The 19,583-nt window shown below is 41.0% G+C and overlaps 1 protein-coding gene across 1 annotated transcript; it reads right to left on the minus strand.

Annotated features, from left to right (window-relative positions):
• Nucleotides 1-50: 50 nt before the first annotated feature.
• UBE2L3 (ubiquitin conjugating enzyme E2 L3) lies at nucleotides 51-17,587 on the minus strand. Its single transcript, XM_056504060.1, has 4 exons — nucleotides 17,450-17,587; nucleotides 9,092-9,187; nucleotides 5,646-5,832; nucleotides 51-2,712 (listed from the first exon to the last, which is right to left on the minus strand). Exons 1-4 carry the CDS (start codon nucleotides 17,474-17,476, stop codon nucleotides 2,558-2,560), a joined length of 465 nt encoding a protein of 154 aa, XP_056360035.1. The 5' UTR covers nucleotides 17,477-17,587; the 3' UTR covers nucleotides 51-2,557.
• Nucleotides 17,588-19,583: the final 1,996 nt, after the last annotated feature.

Below are 19,583 nucleotides of genomic sequence, written 5' to 3' on the forward strand. Positions count from 1 at the left end.
CAATCCCAGTTAACTCCCAGACCTCTGTGAAAATAAAACCATGCCACAAAGCCTTTGAGAGCAATTTTTATTAGGGTAGCAGAATGGACTTGCAGAAAGCCTATACCAGTACTCCTGGGTGTAGTTTCACCAGTGCGCTGCTTTCATTGTGGATGTTCAACTGCACATTTAGAATTCAGCATGGCTTAGGGAACCAGAGAGAACAAGAGCTTGATTTCCTGAGTTATCATAGGACTTCGCACTTGGATTTCTTCTCCACAGCCTTCAGCCACACAGGTGCCGGATCCCTTTGTTCAGAGGCTGCCCCAGACACGCACCAGCACTTTGTTTACACATCTCACAAGTTTAGCAATTGGACTATGAAGAGCACACCAAGAGAACTGATAGCGAGGTCTGTCTTCGTGTGACCCCTGCAGCTGGATGGGAGCAGCTGGTGCAGCTCGGCTGGAGCTTCTGCAGTCACTCAGCCTGTCCGTCCCTTCCCATGGCATCTGAGCACAGCCAGCAGACAGACGCAGTCTTTGACCTGAGAGGCTTTACAACCACAGAGTAACTATTGAGTAGCAAAGAGGGCAGCAAACTAGTGCTACAGTTTTGTTTCAAATAAAATTTAGAGAATGGTAAGTTTCCATGCCAACAGACATGATCAAAGGTACAGTGACTCAGGTGATGCAGAAGTTACACACTTCGGTTTGACAGATAATTTGGCATTATTTTATTATGAATCTGAGTGAGCGTGAACGAAACAAAATCAGTACCAACTTTCTGCAAATGAAGACACAAAGATGTGAAAATTTGGTAATAGTGCTCTCACAAGCCTGAAAACACTTAGGAAATGCAAGTTTCCGTAAATAAGGTGAATGTGGTTTAACTTTATTTACCTGCCAAAGAATCTGTCTAAGAACACTTAAACATAAAATTTCTTAGCTTCCTAACTTATAAAAAAATTTACTTTCAACAGAGGTGAGGTACTGGGCTGTCATTGTTTACACTAAATTGGAAATGAAAGCCAGAGGAGAGGGACAAATGAGGAAATAGCAAATACACAAGATATTAAAACCAAGAGAGATCTACTGCTTGACACACTAGTTCTGAAAGGTTGCAAAGGCAGAGGCTGCATTAAAATTGAATTTAGGAGTACAGGCAACCACCTAGGTGTCAGGGGTTTTAAACTCAGCTTCCTGCACATGGAAATGATATGTGCTCCCAGATACTGATGGATTGCTGGAAATAATCCATTCCCTCAGTAGCAGAGCCCAGCTGCAGAAGGGGAGACAGCAGGTTGACTGTGTGGCAGTTTGACTGTGGAGCTAGGATCAGGATCTTGGGGAGCAAAGGCAGCAGAAGCAGCAGAGACACAGCAGAGGATGCTCAGCTCTGAAGGGAAAGGGCTCCTTCAGCAGGTGCAGGAGTGCCCTGCCCTCTGCAGCTTGGCTGCCCCTGAACACTCCCTAAACCCCAGCCCTGTGTTGAACACAGCAGCAGCAGCAGCAGCCAAGCACTCTGCTGCTCCTCACTGCTCAGGCCTGGCCTCACAGCGGGGCTGGCAACAGCTCAGGGGCCATACCACAAACACAGACACTCCTGACGCATTCTGAGGGAAAACCTTCAGAGAGGACAGCAGTGTTGTCAGATTTAGTTTTTGAACTCAAAATTAATGTTTCTAAAATAAATGATTTTAAGCTCAAAAGACAGTTTGTCACTTTGGTACTTCTTGGTCCCCAGTTTCTGGAACTCTCCTGGATTGGTTGCAATGTTGTTCTGTGCATGTTTCCCAGTATTCTGCATTAAGTATTAAAGATAGAAGTGAGGGAAGTTTGCAATCACATTCCACTACTTGTTTGCTACAGATTTTTTTTCCAAAGTTTTCCAAGAGTAGAAGATAAGCCATATTCTAATTCAATGATGCACACAAAAACTTGGGTTTCCCTGTTTAATAGACATTGGCCAGATTTACATCAGACCCAGACATTATTTCTGATTGGTTTTGCGGGGTTGGATTTTGTTTATTATGTTACAAACTGAGGTTCAGGGGAACTTGCAACAAGTCCCACAAAGCACAGTGCAACATTTAGAAAGAAAAGTAAACGAAACTGCCAAACACTCAATCATTTTCTGCCAGAACTGGGATATTTTTCCTAAGACATCACTTTGAGGAAGGGGTTTAAAATTCAATGAATGAACTCAAGATAGTGGGAACTGCAAGGAAAAATAAGAAATGACAGCCACAACCTTTTCAATTTAAGGGCAGAATATAAGTCTAAGATATTTTTGATAAATTCTGACAAGAAAAAGAAAACAGCATACTTTAAAGTATATTGAAGCAGTGATTTTTAAACAAAGAAAGCAGAACTAGAACATCTTAAATTTTAATCCTTTCTTTACAGGTTACCTAGCCCACTTTTGATTAAGAAAACTGTAGAAAGTTAGTAACAGCCACAAGTTCACACCAAAAGGTGGCACTTGTCAATTTTCCATAGAGTCCTGCTTTACGGGGTGTCTCAAATGCACTGCTCCGATCTTCTATCATAGTTGCTGACAGCACTTGTGTCAGATTTTAGTCCACTGGTCGCTTTTCACCATATTTCTTTGTAAACTCTTCAGCATTCTTACAGAATTTTTTACGGTCCTTAGAGTATTCTTCAGCTAGGTCAGCCCGGAGGGGGTGCTCGGGCTGTGGATCATTCACCAGTGCTATGAGGGACTGGATTACTGTCAAAAGAAGTATGAATACTGTCAGAGACTTAGATGGTTAATTTTTCCAAATCAAAATGTAAGCAAAATTCCCTTGTAAGAAAAGAGCTTTAACTGCATTTAAATACATCCCCATAAATCTCAGGCCTTTTCAAGCGCAGGGCGTGAGTAAGCTGCAGTGATATGCCAAGATTTAGTTCAATGACCATGAATGAACAGCAGAAAATTGTATTTGTAAACAAAATCAACATGAATAGAGACCAAAGTGCACTACAGATGATTTCCCATGTAACTGGCATCCCATCTAAAATCCTCTCCTATGGCTGAGAACGAATCTAACTTCTCAGACAGATTCACTGAAGGGATTAGATAAAGATGGAATTTGCACCATGAAGCATTTCCCAACACCTATCAGTGATGCAGCTGAGACTGAGCCTCCTCTGGAAGCCCTTTTTTCCAGCTTTATTTCCCTATGATTCTTACTTCTCCTATGAACAGCAGGCAAGTCTTCCCTTTACTCTCAACTGCGCAAGGTAGTCACCAGCAGAGATGCACTGGGAAAACAACAGGGTGAGAGTGGCAAGGGGCTCACAGCAATGTCACCAATGTCCCTGTCACTTTCTGAAGAAAAGTCATTCTCCAGGAAATGGAAATGCACCTGACATTTACTCAGTGAACCTCACACCCCACAGTGCCATTTGCTGCTACATTTTTCTCATACACACCTTCACAGCCATTGGAAGTTATAAGGATCAGGGGTCCCACTGCCCAGCCACCCAAAGGTGTCAGTGCTCCTGGGCAGGAATGCAGGTTCATACAATGATGATCACTCCAGCAGATGCTAGAGCACGAGTGGCTCCGTTTGGGACACCGATCTCAGTCTTTTCCACCCATGAACAAACCTCAAAATAAATACTGAAAGCCACACTCAAATCTGATGTTTATCTCTAAACTGCTAAACAGAAACATTTCTTACCACAAATCCAAGTTTAAACAGCAACAAACTATCTAAGGAATGCAGAATTCATACCAGCTTCCTTGACAGTAACTCACCAGTCCTGGCCTTACAACAACTGCCATCACATGGCTGAAACCAGCAGAAAAACTGCGTGGCAATCCCTTCTCACTGAACAAATCATGCAAAAACACTACAGACAAAATGTATGTTCAATAACCTTAATAACAGTAACAAGCCAGAAAAAACAGGGCTGGCAGAACAGGAGCATCCACAGCATTTGAAAACCATCCTGCTATAACAGCTGTTTTTAATATTAAGTATAAATTAACAACAAGTACAGCAGCAAGATGCACATTTAGTATGCAAAAGATAAGTTAATGATTTATGATGAACTTAAATCTCTTCACTTTTTTACCACTTGTGTGAACAAAACCAATGACTTTGATGCTGTACTAAAGATGTCACATTGTTTCATTGAGAAAAGCTGAGAGTTATATTTCAGTGCAGAAGAAATCTGAAGAAAAAGGAATAAACTTTTAAGCAGATTTTTAGTGACACTGTCATAGGTTCATACAACTACGCAGGAACAACATATTTTGACACTAAAACAACTTCTGGAAGAAACAGTTAAGACAAAAAACCGCAACACAGCAGACCATGAGAGAGTTGCAATATTTTGATATCCAGGATCAGTTGCAAATTCTGATTTTAGCACAGCTTTTATTCACTCTCTCAGATAAAAAAGGAATTACTGCTTCCCAGGGAGACACTGACTATTCTCTGCATGCAAACAATTGTTTCAGCAGTTCCAGCTAATCCTTCCACATGTTCTTTCCATCTCCTCTCTCCTGAGGATCTTTGTCCTGTATAATCAGGGATAAATCTATAACAAATCTAAGATCTTGGCTGTCCTATTTCACATGTTCTTTCTGCTGCCACCTCCATTTTCACCAACATTTAGCTGCTTCATCTCTTCTAAAACAGCAACAGGAATTTTCCTGTTTTGTCTTTGGGCAAGATCACACAACTGGAAGTATTTTCTTTAGCATGCAAGGGTACACAAAAAGAAATCTGAAGTACAGCATTGTTTCCTATCAGGAACACAGATCACGTAAAAATAACCTTAAAGGAGAGCCTGGAAGAGAGAAGTATTTTCTTCTATAGAACAAGATACTTCAATGTCACTGAAGTTAAGTATTTGAATTCATTTGAATTAATACTCTTAAAAAATAAGCATTTTTGCACAGATTTTTGCTTTCTATATGTACAATAATAAAAGCTTAATACCGAACTAATCATTACCTGCCAGACAGCACAAAATTCTCACCCCAACAACTCATGCAAGCAACAACAGGAAGAAACCCTACCTGTATTACACTTAAGTCTGCCACAGAACCTGACAAAACTTTTTTCCTTACAATATTTAGATTCTTATCAAAGACACTCTACACAGCAAGCCTGAGAGCAATGATCTTTTAAGAACTACAAGTTAATCTGTGATATTTTTTCAGATTTTGTTTACTATTCCCATGATATTTCAAGACATATGTTCAAATCAGTGAACCACATGGCAGATTATAAAATATACAAAGCCTTGAATTTTTAGACCCTTTCTTTCAAACATCCAGGAATTTACTGAACACCTTTGGATTCTAAAGTCACTGTTTAAAAAGAAATACAGAATAACCCCCACGCAAACTACCAGCAAAATTTTTAAGTATGCTGAGGATACTTCCTTAATAAACTCCTTAGTCATGAAGAGTTTCGTGGTTTCCTGGAACGCCACTTCAGTGCCACTACCTCCCATTTCAGTAACAAAATGAGATTCCACAAGAGCTGTACTCTGTACTCACGACATGTGATTCATGACACAAACCTTACAATGAATATACCCGCAGAGCACTGAGCTGACAAGTGAAACATTATTAGCTTTAAGTTCAAAAATTCTACAAAGTTTCTCAATACCCAGTTCTTTCTCCACACGGAGTCCTACCTTGGTCAGTTTTGGTTGCTGGCTTCCAGTTTTCAGCACTAATTACTGGCAGACAAACCTGCCCCTTTTCATCGATGTTAGGGTGATAGATCTTTGTTTTAAATGTAATCTTAGGAGGTTTGAATGGATATTCTGCTGGGAAGTTGATTTCAATTCTGAAGGCTCCTTTATCATATGGAGGATTGTCCTGCAACAAGAAGGCAGAATGTCAAAAATGTGGCACATGCTAATGAACACAAGTGAAAAGCAGCATGGTACAGACTTGGATTCTTTGAGCCCCTGCCTGACCTCTTTGAAAAGCATTTTCAACCAACACTACTGCCAGGTTTATGTGTTAGGAAACATCAAAACCTATGTGAGAGGCAATACAACCTGCACATTTGCACCCACCCTGGAAAAAGCAGTTTGCCATTGTCCTACAACTGGCTGATATTTCTGTGGGTAAGAAAGCATCCAGCTCCATTTGATTCCAAGTCAAGGCCCTCTCTAGCAAGTAGTTTTGTTCCAGCCTTGTGTTTGAAAGAACATAGTAAACCCTTTCCAAGGGTTTACCAGCAAGCCTGACAATAGAAATGGGTTTCTGAACAGTTATTTTGTGTGGCTTACAACATGGTGGTATGAACAGCAAAGCAATTTGGTTTGTCAGATCTCCCTAAATGTTTTGAGAACATTTTTGTGCTGACTACACAAAAATCTGCTGAGCATTCATTGGTACTAAAGATAGATATTCACTGTGTTTGCTGATGAGAACATTCTGAATCTGTATGCAGTTTTAGCACCCACTCTTTATCAGATCAGTTTTGAAGGAGCAGTATGAGAGAACTGTGAAGTGAGCAAAGCAGTTCTTCATGCTGAAACAGAAAAAACAATGCCCAGAATTTCACTTAGAAAAACCTGTTAGACTATTGAAAGTGATGCTTCAGATACTGCACAAGAGGCAGAACAAAAATAAACTATTGAAACATTTAAAGCCTATAAAAATACTGTTCTGCACTGAAAACAGTAACTACGAAATCAAGCCTTTCCAAACACTCTGGGAACAAGAATCAATGGATGAGAGTTTTCAATTGGTGTAAATCACACGCATTCTTCATTAGCAACCAGACCCTTCCCTGCAATCAATTCCACTCCAGAATTTACCAATACTTGGGGGTGGGGAGCGTTCTATTAAAATATTTGTCAACAGAAAACATTTAATTTTAGGCTCATCCATGTGGAGAATCTAGTTGTTTGTTTGTAAGAAATACAGCACAGTTTCTGCCAGAGGGAGAGACAACTACAGCAGCTTTAAAATCACTTTTTACCCAAGCAATCCTAAAAGATTTGGAAGTTGAACTAATAACTTGGGGTGGTGGTGACAGCTTTGGCAGTCATTGCCCTCTTCCCCCACAGCTCAACTGTTCTTGCCTCAATCATGTGCTGTAATTTGTGAAGATGTTCAGGGAACTGACAAGAGAAGTGACCCGCCTTAAAAACATCCATTTTCTTCACTGTTCCTCTTACATGAACAAGGAGCCTGGCCTACACAGTCTTGTTTTGATGTTGAAATCAAACAAATAGTGTACCTTGGCTACCCACAGGACACAAACTACTTCATTCTACAGTTTGGAACAGGAAAAGAAATTGACCTGGTATCTTTAATTTGCTTCTCAATTGAGTGAACATCTCTAAAAACTAACATTTGTTCTGAAGAACAAACTGTTACAAACAAGAACTTTTAAAGCTTTACAGTTCACCTTTGCATTATCTTTCCCAGTAATTCTGTATGAACACTATTAAAAATAATAACTTTTATCCTTCACACCTTCATTTCACAGCTGACTAAGAGATGCCCAGTTATAGCATTTAATAATCAGTAACTGGTTAGTCCTACTGAAGTATGTGCCTTTACACCCTAAGTAAGAACATTTGCTAAAATGGAAACAATATGTGAAGCAAAAACACGGAGAAGAAAGTTTTACTTTCAATGAGCTCATGTGATGCTTTTTTGTGCCATCAACTCTGGTACCAAAAACAGCTAGAGATACTAAAACATCTATAGCATAACATCAGAATACATTACTCTTTGAACACAAACAACACATTTTTAATTACTATAGGAAGTGTAATTTCATAGCAAAATTCTCCCTTAACTATACCAGCAGTGAATTTGAGGCTATTTTCCCTCTAACAGGACATATTACAAACCAAAAGGTTGGTCTGGAGCACAGTTCACTGCACCAACATTTCAACACTTGTGATGCTGCAAAGCTTTGCATAACAAACATTACACTCATCCTCTGTCAAGTAAAAAGTGTTAAAAATAGTTGCTGTACACCACACATTCCTAATCTTAACAGGAATAAACAAATATTTGTTGCATTTGCTTTATTAGTCATATTTACCAACCTTATACTGCTTCAAAGTATTATCAAAGCACTAAACTGTTACACAAAGTGGCTGATTAAAGCAAGTTGTTCCTCAGCTCTGTCAAATTTCAGTGTCAGATCCGCTTGCTTTGTTTGCAGGAGTAGTGTCAGCCACTCCAAGGAATCACTTGCAGACACATAAGTAAACAAACTTAATGTATTCCACAGCATTTAAAGCGTAAAGGCCCAGCCATGACCTCAGCCTGTGAGCTGAGCCATGTGAGCTCCAGAGCAGCCTCTGACTAAGGAGGCAGAGGCACTGCTACAGAGATGTCTCCAAGTCTTACTCATATAATTAAAGACAGACTTACACTGGTTGGGGAAGCTTTTTGGCAGCATGCACAGAAAACCACAACTGCTGCCCCCATGGCCCATCCCCTATTGCTGCAGACTAAAAATAGCCCATAGAACCAAGCCAGCCATTTCCCACTGCCATGGGCCACAGCAGTGGGAAATACAAGAGGTGAAAATCCAAGTGATTTTCAGCCAAGTATCCAATATATCACATTTCCTGCTTTCCCCATAGTAACAAATCCCTCTCTATTTGACTAATAAAATGGTTATCTACTTTGATTAAACATTCCCTAAGAAGACTGTAGTTTTTTAAAGAAATTAAGTGAAATAGGTTTATTTTGGCACTAACTAATGCCTAAATAAAAATACTACTTTCTTTTAAAGAGCTCACTTTGGAAAACCCAAACCTTTTTCTAGCATCAAATTTTTCCCAATACTCAGTTTTATCCTAGTAAATTAAAAAACCCCACATATTAAGGGGTAAAAATATTTCCTATTTCCTTTCTTTTTCCTATGATCATGTAGATTTTGTACTTTAGGTTTAATGTGAAACCAAACTTCACTTGCTTCCCCCTTCCAATACCTCTCCCAGCAGCCCAGTGCCACCACAGAGCTCCAGCCATGTATCAGCCTACAATAATGAATTATTTCATGGTCACCAGCAGCACTACTGAGCTGTGGATTTATGAGATACAAATGATCCTCATTTTATTTTAAAGCTCATAAGGAGTAGTCTATACTCACAGGAACAATAAGCCCTTGCCAGGTCAATAAATTAGCTTCATCAACCTGGATATTACGGAAGTTTTTCATTCCACATTTGCGGATTTCTTCAAGCTCCTGGAAAGCAAAGCAAAGCATTAAGTGTAAGCTAATAACTCTATTAAGCAAAATACTCACATTTATTTTTCAAAATGCTTAAAGGTCAATGTTTCTTTAACTAGTGGGAGCAACCCACATAAATAAGAAATAAAAGTTCGCACCTGTAAAAACTAAAATTCTCTGAGACGAGCCATTAAAACCCTTATTTTCTGATATGTGAGGAAAACACAAAAATGTCTTGTTATTAACATCACTATGGACACAAAGTTCAGAAGTATTAAAAAACTACATTTAAAAATGTTTTTCTATCTCAAATGTAAATCAGTGCATTTGGTCACAGACTTGATAATACTGTGAGGGGCAGAAATAAAATGCATCTTAGGACTTATGTGAAGGAGAACAGTGATTTGGAAGAACTATTTCATAATAGTTTTAAACAGGGATAAAACCACTGAACAGGCCAATTATTCCAACTGAAAATGAACAAATTCCTGCATGGACAGCTTAAATTGATCCAGACCAAGAAAAATATCAATCTAAGCCAAACAAGCCTTGTTTAGAGCAGTAACTTGAAAAGATTCAGCTTTCTCTCTGTTCAGAGCTCACAGTATACATTAGGATTCCTCTCTTTAAAGCTGTGTCAGTCTTGAGCAAGGTTATCTTTCTGCACCAGTCAAACTATTTTCAATCAGTTGGCAAATCAGGTACCAAACAAAAAACAAATCAGATTACCAAACAAAGTATTTCAGCATTTTTATATTTAAAATTATGTATAAGCCCTACTGTAGGGACTGTTTCCTGGAGTACTTCAAAAGACTTAAAAAGAAACACCTCAAGGTTCCACTTTTATCTCCCCCACAAGAATTACAGTCCTTTGTGGTTGAACACTGCCATTTTATCTTTAAAGATAAGTTTCCCAGTGCTTTCAAAACTGCAGCACATGCCTGGTGGCTGCATAGGTTAGGAAAAATGTTGCTTATACAGCAGCACTGGGGTGCTCTGACAGCACTCAGCTCTGCACTGGGTGCAGGCATCTTACAAAATTAGGCTAAATGTAATTATGATAAACCCACCACTTACAAACAAAGGCACTACACAATGAAAAACAAAAAGATCGGTTTTCCTGCTACAAGTGCTGTACTGTCCATGGTTTGTTTTCTAAAATAGCTCTATGTTCATCTTGGATCAAACCTTTCTGCACTTGACTGGCAGATTTAATACTTGCAGTAACCTCTTCCATAAATTCAGCATCATGATAAAACTCACACCCAAAGGGAAAACGAGAATTCCAAATGCATGTGAAACAAAAATCATGAGAGCCAACATCAGAAAATTAACATTTATATTCCTACCACTGCACCTACTAACAAGAGCATACTCTGAACATAGAAGTTTAACCTTGGAGTCTTGGGTACTGAATTGATGCTGAACACTATCTTTGTGACACTAACACTGACTACTTAGTCTAGACCCACGGATTAATCCCCAAATTCCACTGCTGCTCGATTTATGCAATGTCACAGACAGTTTGGTGTTTTTTTTAAAGAGCTAAGAGGATTATCCTATTTCCTTAAAGCAGGAAAACATGTCCTCCCCCCCAATAATCCCATGAAGCATATTTATAGGGATAGAGAGCAAACCAAAATATTCAAAAGAAAATAACCTTTATGCTTGCAGCTCTAAGAGGTGCTTTACCATCACTCAGAGTGCCAATCTGTAAATCCCCACAGTGCCTTACTTTGAGGGCTCCTGCACAAAGCAGCAGCTCAGGGAGAGCTGGGCGGATCCTGGGCTGACTCGCTCTGGCAGGGTCAGCAGCGGAGCTTGCTCTGAGCTGAGTTTTGCTGCTCACTCCCATCACATACAGAACTGAGAAGTCCTGGCAAACCACTGCTCCACAGCATGTAAAAGGAATAAATTCCATTCCACACTAAATGTAACACATCTAACACTGGGAACAAAAAGCAGTAGGCATTTAATCATGAATTAACTTGTATCATCACAAGTGCCTTCACTCTAAAACAAGGCAAGGAAAATGGGTTTAGACTATTTTCTAGTTACTATAGTAAAAACATTATGCATATTACAAAAATCTCCCCCATTAAGGCCAGTGGTACTGCAGCTTTCACACAGGAGCTTCTGTACCAGGTTCAGACAATAGCATTGCACTGATGCTGCCCCAGAGGACAATTGTCCAGATGCACAAAGGACTATGACTCTATAATTCACATATGTTATTAAGCTAATAAAATAAATTAGAAAAGCATGGCTTCTCATTGCTGGAAAATTAAACACCTACATTTTATAGTTAGATTCAGGTTAAAAAAATTGGATGCTGAATTAAGGAATGCAAGAATCCCATATAGAGATCATTATAAAATTGTAAAATTTTGTATGTCATCAATGAAAAGTTAAAATAAATATGCAAATTGTTTCCCACTTTTTCTGAAGTCCACCATACGAGAGAGGGAATTAAACAGTACAGAGGCACTGAAGAACTAGACAAAAATTATTCAGGCCATCTTGCTCTTCAAACTGACATGTGAGGCCTTTGCAGGAAACCACTTCCAAAATTGAAGCCGTGGTAAATGAATGAATGTGTTAGGCCTGTGCCCTGCCCTTCTCCTGACAGCTGTGCGAGGGACAGTCAGAGATAAACCCAGCAGTTCAGGACTGCAGAGGTCAGGGACAATCCAGCCACCAGCATGGCACGTACCTGAACTACGGGCTTAGACTGCAATTCATACCAGGAATTACTTTTCTTATCCTACCAGTGTTTCAGATTTCGTATGTCACTCCAAATGAATCAACTCCGTGCTGGAGTTCTTTACAAACAGCTTTTTCCCCACTACTGTCCCCACACAAGCCGTGCTTTCAGGAGTGGTCAGAGCTTCACCATTCACAATTTAAGGGTGTGAGGGGAGGTTGTTTTGGTTTTTTTCTTCTGGCAACTGCCAAAACCCATAATAAAGATCTAACTGCCTCAGGGCTAGGGAGGCAGACACAACTGCAGTATAAAAGTACTGTTAAAAAAGTGAATGAGGTACTAAATACTTTCAAGGAGCACAGATTAAAAGCTAACAATACATTTAACATGGGCTTGAACAACTCCAAAGGAACAAAAACTACATGAGGTAAAAGGATACAGTCCAGATATTTATTTCAAAGTAATACTTATGAGTCTAGGCAGACAGTAAATAGATTAATTCCTTTTCTTGTCCTCCACTCCTTAATTTTGTCAAGTAACATAATTAAAGGAGCACAGGTGGAGCATAACTAAAGGTTAGATGACTGCAGTAAGAATTTCAATCCATCTTCATTCCCCACTCCTTTATCAACCTTGTTCGTGACCTTGCTGCATTGGTTTATCCACTTGAAAAACTAAATGTCTTAGTTCATGGGGCTCTCTTGAGAGATGATGTCTGTAATTTGAAAATGTTCAGACAAAGTTTGATATACTGATAATACACAGTGCATGAAACTGTATCCGAGGTGGTACCTGATCTTCGAGCACATAATGCTGAAGACAGTCAAAAAAGTACATACTGGTTTCTCATATATAACCGTTAAAGGTTTAAAACTGTCATTTTCAATACTGTGTAATCATTTGTGTGTAGAAAGAAAAGTAGCATCAGCTTACAATGCACCTGAGTCTTTCAAAAAACCTGCAACTGTTTTGTCCCTGCATATTTCAAGTTTTGGGACTTCTCTAAAAACCCAAGCCAGATAGGAAAACGCAGTGAAGGCAAATACTTGTAAGAGTGCAATCCCAGAATATGGGAATAAGTGCAGGAGCTCATACTGACTTTAGTTAAGTTCTGCATCAAGCCCAGAATGCTATTAAATTCACACATAAAACCAGAAGTCTCCTGAACTAACTCTAAACCATTATTACAACTTATATTTATCTGTTTATGAATACATTCCCTAAAAAAAAGCCTGTAAGCCAAACAAGCTCCAAAACACTGATCAGGAACTGGCCAGTTTGACTTTCTGGATTTACAGTACAGAGAAGTCTTAATAAAACACCTTAAAGTCTGATTCTACCACACCAACAAATCCAACCAAAAACAGGAATAGAATTTAGTTATTTTACAAATCAGCAGTAAGTTTCCTCTGCAACATTACAACTCTGCATACTCATGTCTTATTGACTGAGCAATTCTACTTTTTGGCAAAGTATTTTCATTTGATGAATCCTTTTGTCAATTTGCAGTTTCAAAGTGGGAAAATGTATCAATATTCTCACTTCTGCCTAAGGACAATCATGTTGCTCAAAACCATATTTCCCTTTTTACTAAGTACTGAAGTTTGGATCAATTTAGAATTATTTTTCAAGTATCAGAGTTGCCTAAAACTCCTTTATTTGGGAGCACTACAGTGTTTACAGGACCACAGCATCCTGGAGATTGCAGGCCACCTACCTGGGTGTGGCCCCATGTTTGTGTTTTATCATGGAGTTCAACAGTTGCATAAATGCTTGACTATGCAACTATGGAAGCAGAGTAAAAACAATAAAATTAAAATAATTGTCTACATATCTCACTTCCTATGTGAAGTGTTGTTTACTCTTCAAATCTGTTTTCAATTTCTATCACTAAAGATACTTTTGAACACCTAAAAACTAGGAAACCAAAGCATGGATGTGACAGACAGCTGAGCTCCATCCCAGGCAGTCACCATGGAAGGCCCAGCTCCACAGCTGGGGCAGCACAGCCTTCTCCAGCAGCACCCAGACACCTGTGCGAGGTGCAGCTCAGCAGCACACACTGCCACCCCTGTAAGTAGTGTGTTTCCAGCAACAGAATAGCCTTCCCTCTGCACCTCCACACAGCACTGCCCATCCAATCTAGCACTGAGAAGGGCTGATTTTACCTCAGTAGGTGTCAGCTGTGCAAAGCCTTTCCTTCAAGTCTCTAGTACATCTCTGGGAGATCCTTGTTCTCCATCACACAGCTGGAGACAATTTCCTTTCTATAAGAAAGGGCCATGAAGCCCAGTACCCCCTTCAAAGAGAAGCCTTAGATTCTCTCCTAAATATAATCACTCCATATGTGCCTGTTCTAACCCTGAGAGATTGCCCACAACACCGCATCCTTAAGACTGCTTCATTCCCACCATACACATTTCAAAAGGAGTCAGGATTCAACAACTGGGGCTCTTTGAAGAGGAGTAATGGTGGCTCACAGATCAAACCTCCACCTCAGATGTCACTGGAATGAGTCACTAGCCATGTTTATTTCACGTTTTTGCTAAGCTAAGTGTGCCCCAGGGAAGGGCACATCTTCACCTGCTGTGAATTAGGGGAGAAGACTTCAGTCAGATGGCACTATTTGATGGGATAAACCTCGGCAAAAAGGCCATAAAAAAGCTCTTTGGCCTAGAGAAGGTGATTTGTTCAATCACACCCTCAGAAAACAAGCCAATCTTGTTGTTTTAATAACTTGAATTCATGTTTCAAATTGAACAGTGCAAGTAAAATGGCAAAATTTGTAATGCTTGTTTCACACAGAGGTTTGTCAACTGAAGATGCAAATAGCTTCCCCAGCTGGAAAAGGGCATCCATTCCCACCTGGACAGTGGACACAACTCCAAGTTTTCTAGAGGCAGTGAATTATTATGGAGGTACTGCATCCAATCTCTTTGAGCCATGGTGATTAATATGAATAACTACAATGCATGACTTGAGTCCAGAAAAAATGCAGTACTTCAAAATGTTGGCAAGATTTTAAGGAAGCGGGAATTGCTTAATTTTATATAACTATAAAAGGTTTAAGGTTTAGTCTTATTTATTAAAGACAAGCATGATTATATAGCTCAAAGAAAAGACAGTTAATACTTATCCTAAATTATTTTAAAGATAATTGACTGACACAGTGGAAAACCCTATTTCCTTTAGTTATAATCACTTATTCCAAGACTCTGGCAAAAGATACCCCAAAGACTCATTCCAACTGCAAAATTTCAACAGTGAAAGACTTTAAATCAAAGTGGACCTGTGAATCTGGGACTAAAACAGTGATAGGCTGATACACATGTGAGTCTGGACCTCCACATCATGCTGCAGCAATCCCGATGACATCATCCCTACAAGAGCTCCACTTTATGATGAATGGCAAAACCAGAGCCTTCTGGGCTGCCTTGACTGGCCAGAGCAGCAATGGAGCTGCTGATTTAACAGCCTCTGCAAGCTGTGGGACAGAGCATCCCACAGTTCTTGAACTGTGTAAAACCCACACACAACATGAACAACCCACAGATATTAGGCAACAAAAACAAAAGTGAAAATATAAGAGGTAAGTTATCAATGTCTCCTTCATTCCCACACCACTCCCTCTGAGAAATAACTGCCACACTAATTTTCTAGAAAATAAGATCACATTATCAAAACTCCTTTTTAGTGTATTTTAGTGAAAGACTGAAGTACTAATGTTTCAGAAGTATAGTGAAAATGAGAAGGGGGTCTGAAAAGCAAGAGACAGTGAAAATATTAAGAACAATTTTTCTTGCCTTTCAGATTTTTATTTTCTATTTTAAATTAACAAAACAAAAAGGAAAATATATATTATTCCTACTAAAGTGGTAGTGATGTACGTTTAAACAGTTAATGTATTTTTCCAGAACAGGCAGAAAAGCTGCCTTACAAAAACAGTCAACAACTATTTAATTTTACATCTGAAATGAAGGGAAAACTTACTTGAGTATAAAGCAACAGACATAGTGTTAATGACACTAAAGGTACTGAGAAAATTTAGAGCTATCAAAAACGAAATAAAAAATGAATTCCATCTCACCAGGATCCTTAAGGACAATTAAAAGTTTATGCTTATTGATTTTTAATATATATGAATGACACTGCACACAATCTACTATTTAATTTTTAAATGCTCCATAGAACATTTAAACCAACAAAATGAGTCTTATAAGAAGCATTGCTAAGCTACTGGTTTCTTCCAAAACACCCAAATTACAGTTATTATTTATATATTTGCACCGTTAAGGACATGTAGCTTCAGGATCTGCCATGAACATGTCCTGGTGAAATCCCAGCGCTACTGGGGGTCCATGTTCTTGAAGCCAGCTGTAAAACTGGTATTAAAGGATTAAGTTTAAACAGAATCACCCAAGTATCTGCCAAATCCCAGTGCAGGGTTACTCTGCACCCCATCCCAGGGGCAAGTTTTTTCATAAGGCTGAAACATTGCTCAACAGTTATAGGGTCTTATCATTCCATTTCCCAGGACTAGCCTGTAAAATTCATTGACCTCCCCACAGGCAATTTGCATGCAAATTTGAGTTCTGTCACAGCGTTTTACAGATGAATACATTTTATGCCACTATGTATGTGTGTCCTAGGCAAACCTCACCGCTTACAGTTTGTCATGTTAATTGGCAATTATATACAGCACATAAAATAAATCTGTGTGCTTTTGGGGCAATGGTTACCATTTTCCTTCTAAGAAGGACCTTCCTCCTCAAGGAAAATAACAAGAAACATAATCCCGAGTGGTATTTAACCATAAACTATACGTGCTCTTGGTTAAAGCCCAACTGGGGCCAAGTTTCCATTTCCAAGTATCATCCACGGTTCAGAACAAATAAGAGTGAAGACAAAAACATTACCACGTCCGCAGAGAATGAAGAAACTTCTGAACTCAAGTCCATGTTTCTGTGTCATAAACCTCTTACTCATACAAGGAAGAGGTTACTCTCCGAAACAACGAAAACGAAATTATTTCATCCCTGGGCGTCTGGGGACGGTTTCCCACCGGGGAGAGCGCAGGGGAGCGGTGAACCTCCCCCCGCAAGGAGGGAGGGAGGAGAGGGCGCTTCCCCGCCGAGCCCTCCCCCGGCAGGGCGGCCGAGCTCTCCCGCCGCCCCGGTGATGCCCCGGCACCGGGCGGCGGCGTTTCCTCCCCCCCGGCCCTTCCTCTTTGCTTAGTCACCCTGGAGCCCCCTCGAGCGAGGGGGTCGGGTCGGCCCAGGGCGCCCGCCCAGCGTCCCCGCCCAGCCCCGGGCGGCAGCCGGGCCCGCGGAGCGCTGCGGGAACGCGGTGCGGCGGCGGCGGGGGGCGGCGCGGCCCCTCACGGCCGCGGCCCGAGTGCCGCCTGCTCCCTCTCCGGCCGCTCGGGCGCGGGGCACCGCCGAGGGGCGCGGAGGAGGCCGCGCCGCCGGGGCGCGGCGGGGGAGGCGGTTCCACGCTGCCGGAGGGGCCCGAGGCGGAGGGGCAGCCGCGGGAGCCGGGGCCGTCCGCCCGGCGGCCCTGCCCGGCGCTGTTACCTTCATCAGCCTCCTGCTGGCCGCCATCTTGGCTCTGCTGCTGCGCCCCACAATGCATCGCGGCGCGGGCCGGCCGCTAAACCCTGCGCTTCCTGGGGCGGTGCGCGGGCGGGGCGGGGCGGGGCATGCGCTCGGCTCGGCTCGGCTCGGCTCGGCTCGGCTCGGCTCGGCTCGGCTCGGCTCGGCTCGGCTCGGCTCGGCTCGGCTCGGCTCGGCTCGGACCAATTCGACCCGGCTGTGCTTGGTTCAGCCCGACTCGGCCCCCGCCGCCCTGAGGGTCTCGGTGATGCCTTTTCAGTCATCAATCACTGATTTAAAAGCGTTGCTGTGCCTTTTTCTGTTTTCTGTACATCTCCCAAATTCGGTACCATCTTCCTCGGTGGGGAAGAGACAACCTGCAGTTACAGGCTTTCTCAAACAAGCCCATGTCCTCTTCAGAGCCCTTCAAAAGCTTTATTTCTTGGTTTCGTCAAATTATCTGAAGGGAGAGGGAAGGGCGATTTCAGAAAAGGCCTCTGACCACAGAACCATCCTCAGCTCCGCTGGTTTCTGATGAATCCCTTGGCCTTACTTGACCTGGAGCAGCCCAGTGCAGCCTCACCCCTGTTTCCAACGCCATGCTGTGATCTCTGAGACAAAACTGCTGTGGAAGAGGAGAAACCCCACTGTCAGCACCAGTCCAGCTTGTCATTTGCCATGTGCCTTTTAGCCCTTCAGTGGAGCTCTTACTGTAGCTGCTCCCCAGCTCTGATCCTCAGGACCCAGCATCAGTGCAGGTGTCCTCAGGTATCCAAGACACAAAGCTGGCAGAATAAGTTACTACATCACATCTAAAATGCCACCAGACATCTGTGTTCAGGTACATGACTTGCTCCCTAAAACCTTCTCCATCGACCCAATGTACTCAGAAATTACACAGAAATTACACAGGACTGCTGCATGTGTGGCCTCAATTCCCCTTCTCCCCACCCTTGTGTCAGTTCATGTCCTCACTTGATCTAACACTTGCTGTACAGAACAACAAAGTTCTACAAAGTTCAACACCAACAAAGTTCTAAGCTCTAAAATAAACTTTACAGACTCATACAACCTGAAAAAAAAAATGTGGTTATTACAACAGGCTTTCAAAAACTTGTAAAAATGCAACAGTTTTTAATTGTGAAGCACAGGATTATAATCTTAAAATAAGTCCTTGAATAAGATATTTGCTAATCAATATTTACATTAATATGGTGTTTATTGCTACAAAACTCAATCAACATTTTCTAATGAAATAAGCTATACAGCACCTACAGGAATCACCTTAATCCTCACCTACTTCATATGCATATGATGAAATAGTTTGTAAATAGTTATTAAATATATTTGATGATCATGATAATTTTATTCTATTAGATAGGTAAAGATTTTTGCATTCATTTTACACCAGGAAAATGGAGTCAGAGGAAGCTGAAAGAGGCAGACCCTTGTGGGAACGTAGTGGAGAGATGCAAACCGAGCCTGTGCTGACTGGGTGGAGAAGTTACACACGTGCCAGGCAGGCACAGGCTGTGAGAAACCAGATGCTGCAGGGACTCTCTGAGGATTCTTGATGTGCTGCTGAAGTGGGATGCTGGTGATGAAGATTTAAAAATGCTGACATCTCATAAAAGAGCTAGTTCAGATTCTATGATTGTGAAATGTAGAAATACCTAAATCTGATACCATGGTAACTTGGAAGAAGAATTCTTACAACTGATTATTCAGATGTCTACAAATATGAAAAACAAGCTGCTTCAGATACTATCTTGATTTCTTGATTTGCCAAAACTCTATTTATATCTTCAGCTCATCTTTATTTGACTGCAGAATTTTCCAGGACTACCATATATCTTTGCATATTCTCTAAAGATTTTTTTCCCCTAAATATAATTATTCCGTCCCTCATCTATACCTGCATTAAGACACAGAGCCACCAAACACCAGAAAGTACTAGAAGCACCACAGGGAATTCTAAAATTACTATCTGTAGTTTTAATCCATGAATTTACAGCTTGTAAGAGAGTGTCAGAAGTAGCTGGGATCATTGTAAGATAATCTGCATTTCCTTTAAAAAGACAAAAATACCACCCACACTATAACTAACAACAGCCCA

Source organism: Oenanthe melanoleuca, chromosome 15 (assembly GCF_029582105.1).
Source record: "Oenanthe melanoleuca isolate GR-GAL-2019-014 chromosome 15, OMel1.0, whole genome shotgun sequence".
Lineage (NCBI taxonomy): Eukaryota > Metazoa > Chordata > Aves > Passeriformes > Muscicapidae > Oenanthe > Oenanthe melanoleuca.

Coding starts and splice junctions, on each gene's coding strand:
- UBE2L3 (XM_056504060.1), bottom strand. CDS start 17,476: ATGGCGGCCAGCAGGAGGCTGATGAAG. Junction 9,188..17,449: donor CCAGCAGGAGGCTGATGAAG/GTAACAGCGCCG, acceptor TTTGCTTTCCAG/GAGCTTGAAGAAATCCGCAA. Junction 5,833..9,091: donor GGCAAGGGCTTATTGTTCCT/GTGAGTATAGAC, acceptor TTCTTGTTGCAG/GACAATCCTCCATATGATAA.